This window comes from Schistocerca serialis, chromosome 2 (genome assembly GCF_023864345.2).
Source record: "Schistocerca serialis cubense isolate TAMUIC-IGC-003099 chromosome 2, iqSchSeri2.2, whole genome shotgun sequence".
Taxonomy (NCBI): domain Eukaryota; kingdom Metazoa; phylum Arthropoda; class Insecta; order Orthoptera; family Acrididae; genus Schistocerca; species Schistocerca serialis.
The window spans coordinates 1,038,892,699-1,038,906,754 of record NC_064639.1 but is presented as its reverse complement, the minus strand read 5'-3'; the positions used below and the strand labels follow the sequence as shown (position 1 = coordinate 1,038,906,754).

Below are 14,056 nucleotides of genomic sequence, written 5' to 3'. Positions count from 1 at the left end.
CTTCCTCTATACTTCATAGCACATTGACTACCCGAATGCATTTCGTCACAGATAGATACGTAGCCACTTTTAAAACGATTTGTTGTTGTTCTGGTACCCAGTCTGGAGTCTGCTTGATGTAGCTCCCATGCTATCCTGTCTATCTCTTCATTTCTACATAAGCACCTCAACCTACATGAGTTGCAACCTGCTTACTGTGTTCAAGCATCGGTATCCCCAGACTTCCTTCCATTACCAAACTGACAGTTCCTTGGTGCCACAGCTCCGGAAATTCATCAGGCTACGGCCTCAAATCGATACGAGAAGAGCAAGAACCATTTACTATCGGGCCAGCCATGCATTATTAAGGGAGAAGATACAACATCTCCGGAGCTTCATAGACTACAACAACGGGCAACTGTACAGCATGCATTTATGGCTGTCAGCTACGTTATCAGCAAATGACTGGGATAACATGGACCGAATAACCCACAACCAGGCCTGCATGGAGGAGGACTTGGTCAGCAGTCGGCAGAAAAAGAAATCTGAGGAGCTAACGGGAAGCAAACACCACTCACAGCCAAGTCTGGATACAGCTCGTACCGTGGTTAACATCCCGACACAGACCATCAGTGAGGCAGCGACGTCAGTTCTGTCCAAAGGGTTAAACTTCGCAGTTAGGCCCACAAAGATTCCCACCGAAGAGATCATTCAATCTGTGGAGGCGTCACTCCACCAAGTACCACGTGTCGAAGCAGAAAAGATAAGGCAGGAAACTGTAACAATTTTACAAATAGCAAAACCACCCAGTGCCAATATCATACGAGAAGAAAGACAGGCCATAAAGGAGCTCAGGAACAACAAGGATATTGTGGACCTACATGCGACAAAGGAAACGCTACGGTTCTGATGGACACTTCTGAATATGAAAAGAAGATGGACGAACTGCTAAGCTACCCCATTTACAGAGTACTAAGGAGTGACCCAACGGCGAGGATAGGCAGAAATACGAAGGTCCTCGTAAAGGACTCAAGAATCGATACTGACACAGTCAAGAGACTAATCACCAAGGTGCATGTTCCTCCTAGAATCTACGGAGTACATAAGCTCCATAAGGGGGGTTATGCGCTGAGGCCCATAGTGAACAGAATGGATTCACCTACTGTGGGGCGACGGGTGGAATGATAGAATAAATGTTTCGTATTTATGCTGTTTGCCGTTCTCAACACTGGCTCTCTAACTACAATATTGGCAACCAGAAAGTGATTAGCAAAACGTGAAGCCTGTAATTAGAATTCCTAGTGCCCACTTCATCTGAGAAATACATTTATAGCTAGCTACAGCTTATAGCTCTGAGGAATTGGGAGATTGTCTGGGATTCATAATCAAAAACCATTCTCTCTAAAATGTTCACTATATTCTGAAAGTCACAGACCAAAAGAATCCACACAATCCAACTACCAAAGCAGTTCAGAGTCTAATGCGCTGATGCCACTAGAACTGTTCAAATTAAATGTTTAAGTGAATGCTCGCCATAATTTGATGATAATGTACATCAAACGCCACGCTAAATAATGGTAGAATGTCTGTCCTGCGGCGGCACATGAAAATATGACATACACAAACTGAAGATAGATCATTAAAGTCATACCAGAATTAACACTTCACTCGAAAACGATTTCATAGTTACGCGTATCCCGAGTAACTTATTACGGCATCCGAGGCTGTTTATAGCAATGATACCGACGCTACGCGACGCGACTCCCGGCACAGGTGGTGCGCTAATCAGCGTCTGGAGAGATCTGGGGCCTTCTTCTTTTCTCGCACAGCGTTCTTACATATAAAGCAGCAGTGCGGACGGCTAAGGCAACGCCTGATCAAATCTGCTCTCCAGACTAGCCGCTGGGCTAGTAATGCACCACTTCAAGTTATCGAATAAATCATTGCTTCCTTTGCTGATGGCCGATGAAGCTTTCAATTTAATTGTGCAATCAGCACACAAGTAAGTAATCATAATAAAAGTCTGACGTGGCTAAGTCAAATATTTTTGGCGAGAGAATTAATTTAATTACGATACACGCAGTAGACGAGCTCTGAACTTGCTGTTTGGAGATACGCTGTAGCTATAGTTTTATAGTTATTCTGTTGAAACTTCTCACATTTTTATGATTGTAGCGGATCTCCCTTCTACTTAAATTTAAACATCCTAGCTTTATTTATTCGCCTACTTAATCTATCTTGCTTCCTTAATTTCTAAGACAAAAACCAGAAAACCATGAATTTCAACTAAAATTTTAATTTGTGAGATCCAGAATACTATTTCTACTAAATTATTATGCAAAAGGAATCTAAATATAAATTTTTAAGTTTCTAGATCTTTTCTGTTGCGCCAATGGTTTTTACAGAAAAACGTCCAAATTTCGAAAATGGTTAAAGTTATTGAACTGATATTCAACATATATTGATTAAGTATTACTCCTGACATGCTAGAAACGTTTCAGGTTATTTACTTGATTTTTAAAGTACTGCGCAACATTTATGACGTCAGAGCTAGTTACAGCGGACTGGCTGGAAAGACTGATGTGAATTTTATAAGGCGTGAGTAGGCTGCTTCCCTACACTACGTATTATGTTACGAAACATCTGGCACCTATGTTACGCCGTCTTGTGGGACAAACAGACTCCTACGTGAAAGACTGTTCCCACTTCACACAACTGATTAGGAAACAGCGAATAAAGCCATCAGACATTATGGTCAGTTTTGACATCAAGTCTCTCTTGACTAACGTACCTATTAAGGAGACTATGCGCATTCTACAGGATCGGATCCCACCAGATATCTGCAGTCTGGTGCGCTTATGCATGTCATCTACCTACTTCACCTGGCGGGGGAAATATTACGAACAGTTAGATGAAGTGGCAATGGGTTCCCCGCTCTCCCCTGTAGCTGCGGACATCTTCAAGGAAGCCTTTGAGCAAACGGCCCTAGCTTCTGCTTCGTTATGTCCCAGTTGTTGGCTACGATATGTGGACGACACATTCATTATCTGGCCTCACGGTGAAGCGGAATTGGGAAACTTCCTCCAGCACTTAAGTAGCCTGCACAAAAATATAAAGTTCACCCATGAGACTGAAAACAATGGTACCTTGCCACCACCCAGCTCAAAAGTATTCTGTTCTGCATACGTTAACTGCCCGAGCCTACCGAATAAGCGATGAAAATAATATCAAAGAAGAATTAAAGGAGGTACAACACACGTTCAGTGCCAACGGCTACGATCATCATAAGAAAGGTAGGTAAAACCAAAGGGAGCAGAACACGAGAAGAAGGCAAAGAAGAGAAGCTTCCACTGGTACACTTACCATATATAAAAGGCGTCAGTGAACGGCTAGGCAACGTCCTCCGCCGACGAGGTTTCAAACCGATTTTTCGAAGCAGTCACAGGATCCACGAAATGATAGGTTCCGCCAAGGATATAGTCAACACTGCAGGTGTTTACGAACTACGGTGTGAGTGCGGAGCTGCCTACATAGGAGAAAGAGGGAGACCTGTCAGCTTACGAGTAGCAGAACACGAACGCTATGTACGATTACAGCAACATAATAAATCGGCGATAGCGGAACACCTCCGTGACTGTGGACAACCTATCAGGTTCCAGGAAGCCCGAGTACTGGCGAAAGAATCGTGGATGCGAGAACGCAAAATAGGGGAGGCGATCGAAATTGTTAAGCAGCCTGACAACATCAACAGAGAAGATGGTTACAAACTCCCGGCGTCCTGGCTGCCGGCCATCCCAGTCCAACGGGCCGCAAGCGGTCGCGGGGCAGAAGCTACACGGGACACGGACGTATCTGCACAAACAGCTGTAGAGCAACTGTCAGTCAACTTCCACGCACACCAGGAGGAAAACTTGCCGGCCAGAAGCCGAACGCTGACTGACGGACAGCTACCAATCGTTGACGACATGGACATCCACGAATAACCTCTTTCCTTCCATCTTCCCTTACGTCATGAATAGCAATCGTATTGGTGGGCCAATTAAAAGTCTTACTACAGTGACGTCAGACATGGGTAGTCTGTAATAAATAGAAGCACCTATCCCAATGCAAAACCAATCGTGCCCTGAGGAAGGCCGTTGAAATTAGGCCGAAACGTCGGTTTTAGTTTATTATTGTTGTTAGTTTTTAGCAATGACGCGGCATAATAGCCAGAAGAATTTTAGTCACTATAACACCGGCCGCGGAAGCCTACGTTCTTATGTCATCGTTTATACATGTTACAGCGACCAATGTTAAACGGTGGCATTTCCTTTTCACATTGGAGCTCACAGGAAGCCCAAATTATGACATATGTGACTGCATGTCACAGATATATCTAGATATGGTCTCAGAGATAACAAGGACCTCTAATATATAGACTGTTTGGCCTATCGGTCAGTATCATTTTTACATTCTGTGACAGTAGTGTCTAACTTCTAACGCTACCAGGAAATGTCACCGTTTAACATTTGACAGCCGTTACATGTACCATGACGACCTGTGTACTGTAAAGTAGGACTGATACTGTATCATGTCGTAATCACACAGACTTAGATATAATTATTTTTTAAGTAGCCACTGTGTATCTTGTCTAGATTATCAATCATTTTACATCATTTTTTAATTGATACGCATGTCATTTCTTGTAGAGGAATATAATATGTAAATAATTTTTCTACTGTTACGTATACAAATGTTACTTCATGGGCTGGATAATAAATAGTGGAAACAGTGTCATAATTCATACCAAACTTTATGGGCAGACATTCACCATACTTCTTGCCTTCAATATAACCGCCCCCCATCTCGATCTCCTTCCCCCACACAGATGGGAGGAAGCCTACGCCGTCAACTCGTCCATCTCTGTCAATGTTGTAGTGTAAAAATTGTAAAAAATATACGGCAGTCTGCCAGTGTAATCGTATTCTTAATGACTCAATAGTAGCGGTTGAAAACATTTTTCTGGAAATGACTCACAAGAATATTCTTAATAGTGCCATATCTTTTAAGTTAGCCTGACACAGATCAGTAATTAATAAACTAGCTCAGTTCTCGGGGTAGTTACGTAATCGTCGATAGTTAATTGTCCTTTACTTCTTTACCCAACACCACAGATATTATTCCGGGCTCGTGAGAAGTCGTGTGCTTATTGCACCAGAGAATATTTCACAAGTCTGTTCGATGTAAACTACTGAAATACGCAACTTAATATGGTGGTTTCGTCTCGATTCCCCAATATAAGATAACAAGAGTAGCATATACAAATGAAATCCTATAATGGAACTGAAATCCTGTGACCAAACACCCCCCAGGCTGTGGCTAAGCCATGTCTCCGCAATATCCTTTCTTCCAGGAGTGCTAGTTCTGCAGGAGAGCTTCTGTGAAATTTGTAAGGTAGGAGATGAGATACTGGCAGAAGTAAAGCTGTGAGGACGGGGCGTGAGTCGTGCTTGGGTAGCTCAGTTGGTAGAGCACTTGCCGCGAAAGGCAAAGGTCCCGAGTTCGAGTCTCGGTCCGGCATAGAGTTTTAATCTGCCAGGAAGTTTCATATCTGCGCACACTCCACTGCAGAGTGAAAATCTCATTCCCTTAAAAGACATCTTGTTAACACCAAGAACTACACTTAAATTAGACTCTAAGTAAAAAAAAAAAAAAAAAAAACAGAACAGAAAAAGGACTAGCTGTGCACCACGAAGGAATTAACCTAATTGGACGGAAATTCGTGGATGTGAAGTACATGTTTTCGAAAAAAATTTCAAGGGCAATAGCTTCGTAAACTGAGCAAGTCAGTAATGCGCTGATATACCTCTGGCCCTTACGCAAGCAGTTATTCGGCTCAGCACTGAGGGATAGTGTGCCAAATTCTGTCACACTGTAGCGTTAGGTCGTCAAACTCCTTAGCTGTTTAGAGGGTCCTGCTCATAATGGTGAGAATATCCACAATTGGTAGGAGATCAGAAGACCTCGCAGGCCAAAGTAGCGTCTGACAATCAGGAAAACAAGTAGTAGAAAATTACACCCCGTGCGGGCAGGCATTATCTTGCGGAAGTGTACTCCTGGGCGGCTTGCCGTTGAGAGCGACAGAACGGGGAGTAGAACAACTTCTCATAGATGTACTGCTGTGATGAAAGGGTGTCGCGGATGACAACCAAAGGGGTCCTGGTATGAAACAAAATGGCATCCCAGACCATCACTCCTGGCTGTTGTGCCGTATGGCGGGCGACACTCAGGTTGGAGTCCCACCGCTGTCCAGGGCGTCTCCAGACTCCTGCTTCGAACTGCCCCTCAGTGATCACTGAAGGCATGTGTGGAGACGACACGGGCAGTGGTGCGATACCAGCCTGTCACCTGCCATACGGCTCGACAGCCAGGAGTGTAGGTCTGAGTTGGCCTCTCATTTCATAGTGGACCCTTTTGGCTGTCATCCCCAACACCTTTAGGCCACAGAGGTACGTCGGCGATATTTTACGCCCCATATTGTTGCCTTACGTGACAAGCCATCCTGCGCTTACATTTCAACAAGATAACGCACGTCCGCGAACGGCGAGGGTTTCTACCCTTTATATTCGTGCTTTGCAAATACTAACTTGGCTAGCAAGGTCACCAGATCTTTCCCTGGTTGAGAACTCCTCCCGAACAGGCCATGAAGGCCAATCGGTACCGACCGGCCGCCGTGTCACCCTCAACCCATAGGCGTCACTGGATGCGGATATGGAGGGGCATGTGGTCAGCACACCACTCTCACGGCCGTATGTCATTTCTCGAGACCGGAACCGCTACTTCTCAGTCAAGTAGCTTCTCACTTTGCCTAACAAGGGCTGAGTGCACCCCGCTTGCCAACAGCGCTTGGCAGACTGGATGGTTACCCATCTTAGTGCTAGCCCAGACCGACAGCGCTTAACTTCGGTGATCTGACGGGAACCGGCGTAACCACTGCGGCTAAGCCGTTGGCCTGGTTGAAAACGTTTGGAGGATTATAGGCAGGACCCTCCGACCAGCTCGGGATTTTGACGAACTAATGCGCTAGTTTGACAGAATTTGGCACGATATCCCTCAGGAGGGCCGGCCGCTGTGACCGAGCGGTTCTAGGCGCTACAATCTGGAACCGCGCGACTGCTACGATCGCAGGTTCGAATCCTGCCTCAGGCATGGATGTGTGTGATGTCCTTAGGTTGGTTTGGTTTAAGTAGTTCAACGTCTAGGGGGCTGATGACCTCAGATGTTAAGTCCCATAGTGCTCAGAGCCATTTGAACCATTGTAAACCTCAGGAGGACGTCAAGCTACTCTATTAATCAACGCCAAGCCGAATAGCTGCTTGTATAAGGGCCGGAAATGGACCAACGCGTTTTGATTTGCTCAGTTTTTTAAGCTCTTTCTCTTGAATTAATCATCTAAATTTTCGGAAATTGTAATCATTTGCTCGTCTGTAACGCACACCGCATCTACCAATTTCCACCCCATTCGGATAATTCCTTCATGATGTGCCATTTCTTTTGACTTAGAGTGTATTTGTCAGACCGGTATTCACACTTGGAGCCCATTGTCAGTGGCATCCGATACACAGGAAAAACAAACAATTGTTTGCATATATGTATCTGCAACATACATGGGTTGGAAAAAAGGTAATGGCAGTACTGGCGTAACATGAAGGATGTAGCAAATGACATATGCAGTGTCTGTAGCTGATAGCAGAATGTCACTTGAAGTAGTGCAGTGGGCAGTGACGACTTTGTTTGCGTCAGTTGCAGTGTGTAGTGTCTGAAGGTGCGGGAGGCCAGTCTAAGAGCCCTAACACCGCTGGAGGAGGAGGAGGATATTAGTGTTTAACGTCCCGTCGACAACGAGGTCCTTAGAGACGGAGCACAAGCGCGAATTAGGGAAGGATGGGAAAGGAAGTCGGCCGTGCCCTTCAAAGGAACCATCCCGGCATTTGCCTGGTGTGATCTAGGGAAATCACGGAAAACCTAAATCAGGATGGCCGGATGCGGGATTGAACCGTCGTCCTCCCGAATGCGAGTCCAGTGTGCTAACCACTGCGCCACCTCGCTCGGTCTTAACACCGCTGGAGTAGATGCTCTCTGCAGCCTACTACTTCCGTTTCATACAACATCATCTTCTTCCCGCACTGAGAAGAAAGCGACGTCATCTTCCGGCACTGCATCCTATCGTGATTTATGACAGTGCACGATGTCACACAGCGAACTCCAGGCAGGAACTCCTGCGTATGTGAGGGCGGGAGATAACTGGAAGATTCAGCAAATTCACCCGATACGAGTCCTTGCGCATAAATCCTGTTCGCCAAAATAATGGAACTTCGTGTCACATGCTACAACACAAGAGAAGAAGTCATCCGTGCCATAGGGCGGTCGTTCTGAGACATTGCACTCTTCCTCCTGGGTGGTCTTGAGTTTAAAAAAATATAAACTAAATATTACGATAAATTTTATAAAGAACCGACAAGTTACGCCAAGGGAGAAGAGACAGAACTACAATGGACTCTTGCGCTTCTATGCATGAACTATCTTTCCTTTGTCATTCGCTTATCTTATCTGCTTGGATTCGGACCTAAGAGGACGTTCTTGTGTAAAGCTCATCTTGCTGTACCAGCTAATAAAGTAAGTTGTACTTAAAACCAGAAAAATACAATGGTTATTTCGTCAGAAGAATTTGTGTATGCGGTCAGTCAATTTGTAATCTGATACCTGGATTGTCCTAAGTAGATATGGGCCTTAACAAAGACTTTTCATTGTTAGGTGCCATCTTAGAAAATCTTAAACATTTTTCTTTTGGCTCATCTACGAGACGTGCCGCCGGTTTGGACAATTAACTTTCTTTCAGATCCTACGACCCCGGCGGCCGCTGATAGTAATTTAACAATTTTTACTTACAAGTTTTCTTTATACAACGAGATAACATACCAGGCAGAAAAGGTTTGATCACAGGATTTAAGTTCCATTATAGGATTTCATTTGTATATGCTACTCTTGTTATCTTATATTGGGGAATCGAGACGAAACCGCCGGCCGTGGTGGCCAAGCGGTTAAAGGCGCTACAGTCTGGAACCGCGCGGCCGCTACTTTCGCAGGTTCGAATCCTGCCTCGGGCATGGATGTGTGTGATGTCCTTAGGCTAGTTAGGTTTAAGTAGTTCTAAGTTCTAGGGGACTGATGACCTTAGCAGCTAAGTCCCATAGTGCTCAGAGCCATTTGAACCATTTTGAGACGAAACCACCATATTAAGTTACGTATTTCAGTAGTTTACATCGAACAGACTTGTGAAATATTATCTGGTGCAATAAGCACACGACTTCTCACGAGCCCTGAATAATATCTGTGGTAAAGCTGCGAGGTCGGGGCGTGGGTCGTGCTTGGGTAGCTCAGTTGGTAGAGCACTTGCCCGCGCAAGGCAAAGGTTTCGAGTTCGAGTCTCGGTACGACACACAGTTTTAATCTGCCAGAAAGTTTCAAGATGTTTTTTAACAAACAAGTGACAGTGTGACAGGGACTGCTACAGTGTGATAAAAGCGCATTTTGTTTCTGCTGGCTGTTGGTTGGACCACCGTATCGCCTTTGACCTCAATTAAGACGGAAGTGCAGGTCGTGGGAATAGGAATTGGAGTCCCCTCGGTGTCCTCCTCGTTGAGCCGCGAGCTGCCGGCGTCACCTGTTTACGTTTGGGCGTTCCCTGGGGTCCATCAATCCAGTGGCGGTAGTAGAGGCGCACCGCTGCGCGCCGCTGCGCCGTGCCGCCCACGCCGAGGCGGCGGCGGTTCTATTCGCGGCGCGGCCAGCGCCAGGCTGTCTCGCGGCCGCTGCCAGGAGGAGAGAGGCGCCCCTCCAACTGGTGGGCTCTCAGCAGCCGGCCAGCTGTCCGACGCCAGTGGGGCGTCTGACGCAAGCCACCGCACCGCCAAGGGCTGCTGTCTGCGCTTTTGAAATAAGATGTGCCGGCCGGGCCTCGCGCTGTGCTCTGCGTAGCTGGCCGCCGGATGTAGGACGGCGCTAATGTTAACTCGCTTTGAACAGCCGAAAACGTGTCGAGGGGAGCCCGGTGCGTGATCCCGGTGTCAGACGTCTCGTTGGGCCACAGCTCAGGGGATTCTGGGGCTACGGTCGTTAAGCCGTACGTCTCCTGGTGACGCAACGTGTCGAGAGCGTCTCATTCACTTCATATTCGAGACAACACACACACACACACACACACACACACACACACACACACATATGCCCACAGACATGCACACACATCGCTCATCTTTACACACTTTTGCGTAAACTCATCCTCCTTGATTCTGCTGATATTCTGAGTGTGTTATGAGATTTCGCGTGGTCTGACTGCAATCGCTGCTACTCTCCGCCTAAGAGCAATAGATATTTTCCCACTCTAAATATTAAAAATTGATTTTTTATTTTCCTGTTTTTATTAGATTATTAGACATACAATGAGATAGAAAAACATGAAGGACAAGTGTTACATACATTTTCAAATAACTTACGGGTTTGATGCCGGGCGACGTAGTCGAACACCGCCGATATTTCGACAGGAGCAGACCCTGCCACTCTCAAGGCACAAATGCAAGGAAGAATAAATGTGCAAGGAAATGTAATACCTCGGTTCACAGAGGAGAAACAAGGAATACACCACACACAGAACAAGTGTCAACACAAACAAAAATAACCAACATCAGAAATATCGATAGTTACTATTAATCAACAGGTGAGGTAGCACTAATTCTGTCCATCTGTATTTTGATGAGAGACAGAGCCGGATTCCAAGCAGCACTTAAACAAAATCCACCATCTCTGTTAATAAGGTTGCTTAATAGTTTGATTTCAACAGCTTCCTTAATAACACTATCCCAATAGCTGGACGTGCAAGCCAGAATCTCCGTGTTGTTGTATTCCATAGTATGACCGGTGTCAAGGCAATGTTCTGCAGTAGCGGATTTGCTCGGCTGTTGTAAGCGTGTGTGACGCTTATGTTCAATACACCGGGCTTTCACAGTCCTGATTGTCTGACCAGTATATGACATACCACAACTGCAAGGAATACGATAGACCCTAGCCTTACGCAAACCAAGATCATCTTTTACGGACGCCAACAGGATCTTAATCTTACACTCCTGGAATTTGAAATAAGAACACCGTGAATTCATTGTTCCAGGAAGGGGAAACTTTATTGACACATTCCTGGGGTCAGATACATCACATGATCACACTGACAGAACCACAGGCACATAGACACAGGCAACAGAGCATGCACAATGTCGGCACTAGTACAGTGTATATCCAGCTTTCGCAGCAATGCAGGCTGCTATTCTCCCATGGAGACGATCGTAGAGATGCTGGATGTAGTCCTGTGGAACGGCTTGCCATGCCATTTCCACCTGGCGCCTCAGTTGGACCAGCGTTCGTGCTGGACGTGCAGACCGCGTGAGACGACGCTTCATCCAGTCCCAAACATGCTCAATGGGGGACAGATCCGGAGATCTTGCTGCCCAGGGTAGTTGACGTACACCTTCTAGAGCACGTTGGGTGGCACGGGATACATGCGGACGTGCATTGTCCTGTTGGAACAGCAAATTCCCTTGCCGGTCTAGGAATGGTAGAACGATGGGTTCGATGACGGTTTGGATGTACCGTGCACTATTCAGTGTCCCCTCGACGATCACCAGTGGTGTACGGCCAGTGTAGGAGATCGCTCCCCACACCATGATGCCGGGTGTTGGCCCTGTGTGCCTCGGTCGTATGCAGTCCTGATTGTGGCGCTCACCTGCACGGCGCCAAACACGCATACGACCATCATTGGCACCAAGGCAGAAGCAACTCTCATCGCTGAAGACGACACGTCTCCATTCGTCCCTCCATTCACGCCTGTCGCGACACCACTGGAGGCGGGCTGCACGATGTTGGGGCGTGAGCGGAAGACGGCCTAACGGTGTGCGGGACCGTAGCCCAGCTTCATGGAGACGGTTGCGAATGGTCCTCGCCGATACCCCAGGAGCAACAGTGTCCCTAATTTGCTGGGAAGTGGCGGTGCGGTCCCCTACGGCACTGCGTAGGATCCTACGGTCTTGACGTGCATCCGTGCGTCGCTGCGGTCCGGTCCCAGGTCGACGGGCACGTGCACCTTCCGCCGACCACTGGTGACAACATCGATGTACTGTGGAGACCTCAAGCCCCACGTGTTGAGCAATTCGGCGGTACGTCCACCCGGCCTCCCGCATGCCCACTATACGCCCTCACTCAAAGTCCGTCAACTGCACATACGGTTCACGTCCACGCTATCGCGGCATGCTACCAGTGTTAAAGACTGCGATGGAGCTCCGTATGCCACGGCAAACTGGCTGACACTGACGGCGGCGGTGCACAAATGCTGCGCAGCTAGCGCCATTCGACGGCCAACACCGCGGTTCCTGGTGTGTCCGCTGTGCCGTGCGTGTGATCATTGCTTGTACGGCCCTCTCGCAGTGTCCGGAGCAAGTATGGTGGGTCTGACACACCGGTGTCAATGTGTTCTTTTTTCCATTTCCAGGAGTGTAGAAGGTGGTCGAAAAACACATTTCACATCATATTTCCGCAAAATACGGCCAATCCTGTTGGAAATGCTTCCTGCGTAAGGCAAAAAGGCCGTAGACTTAGGTGCCACTTCGTTGCTATCGTCACTCACCCGCTGCACAGAAGGCTGATGGCGCAACGCACGTTTGATCTGCCTCTCACTATAACCATTTTGAAGTTTGGACGGTAGGAGACGAGGTACTGGCAGAATTGGAGCTGTGAAGACGGGTCGTGAGTCGTGTTTGGGTAGCTCAGATGGTAGAGCACTTGCCCGCGAAAGGCAAAGGTCCCAAGTTCGAGTCTTGGTCCGGCACACAGTTTTAATCTGTCAGGAAGTTTCATATCAGCGCACACTCCGCTGCAGAGTGAAAATCTCATTCTATAGGGATACTTGACAGAGAGCACACTTTCAACTGCTTGTGTGACGTTCCTTCTTTGTGCTAGTGCGTGCAGAGTGCCTTGAGGTACCATGTATTGGTAGATGTCTTCCTGCTGTTGTACGTTTTTCTACTGGAACAATAACTTTACGTTTCTTTGTTAATGGTTCTTTGCTTTCATTCTCTGATAGGGGTTGGGTTGTGTTACTGTGGGGGAGGAGACCAGATAACGAGGTCATCGGTCTCGTCGGAGTAGGGAAGGACGGGTAAGGAAGTCGGCCGTGCCCTTTCAAAGAAACCATCGTGGCATTTACCTGGAGCGATTTAGGGAAATCACGGAAAACCTAAATCAGGATGGCCGGACTCGGGATTGAACCGTAGTCCTTCTGAATGCGAGTCCAGTGCGCTATCCACTGCCCCACCTCGCTCGGTTTCACTCTCTGAAATAACAAGACCAACACTGACTTTTTCGTTCTAAAATCGAGATCACTCTCTTCAGCTAACACATCACCTCCACTTGCACTGCTACTGTCAATCTGAGTCTACATCAGAAGAAATCCCTTCCGAAAGGGTACCCCAGAATTTCCCACAAATGTGAACAGTACAGTTCTCTGTACCTAGCCATGCGAAAAATACGCTTTATAAAGACAAATTCAATCACAATGTGAAAACAAAGACAGTCGTGCACTGCATGCAAAAATGTATCGTACGTCTGCTCTGTTCGAATCATATGAAGCAGTTCAAGCTCCAGCCGCTAAAGGGCAGCATCTAGCATCTACTCGAGACATAAAGGGTTACAGAGGTAGCTATGCCACGAAAAGAAAAAATCGTAAGTTTCTTCAAACGGAGCCACATCGTCTGAAAGGGTTGATAAAATATACAAAAAAGGTTTTAAGAAATCAGAAATATGGAACATGTACATCTTTTGAAGATTATTAAAATAGGCGATTGTATAATGAAGATTTTAAGTAAAATACTGTCGTATTTTTTAAGTATAGTCTTTACATAAACTGAGCACTTCACTTTACTGTAGTTACAGGAAATGACCACAGGGTAAAGCCGTGCACACAGGACAAGTCAACTAATGTTGACGTGGCGCTCAA

General features: G+C 46.7%; 1 protein-coding gene and 1 pseudogene across 1 annotated transcript; one reads left to right on the top strand and one right to left on the bottom strand.

Annotated features, from left to right (window-relative positions):
- The first annotated feature begins 454 nt into the window (after positions 1-454).
- Positions 455-889, top strand: LOC126456611 (uncharacterized). Its single transcript, XM_050092355.1, has one exon. The coding sequence runs from the start codon at positions 455-457 to the stop codon at positions 887-889; it is 435 nt and encodes a 144-aa protein (XP_049948312.1).
- A 5,963-nt stretch (positions 890-6,852) lies between these two features.
- On the bottom strand, positions 6,853-6,970 carry LOC126459238 (5S ribosomal RNA; annotated as a pseudogene).
- Between the last annotated feature and the right edge of the window lie 7,086 nt (positions 6,971-14,056).

Bases quoted from the DNA above. Each gene is read 5' to 3' on its own strand.
- LOC126456611 (XM_050092355.1), top strand. From the start codon at position 455: ATGGACCGAATAACCCACAACCAGGCCTGCATGGAGGAGGACTTGGTC.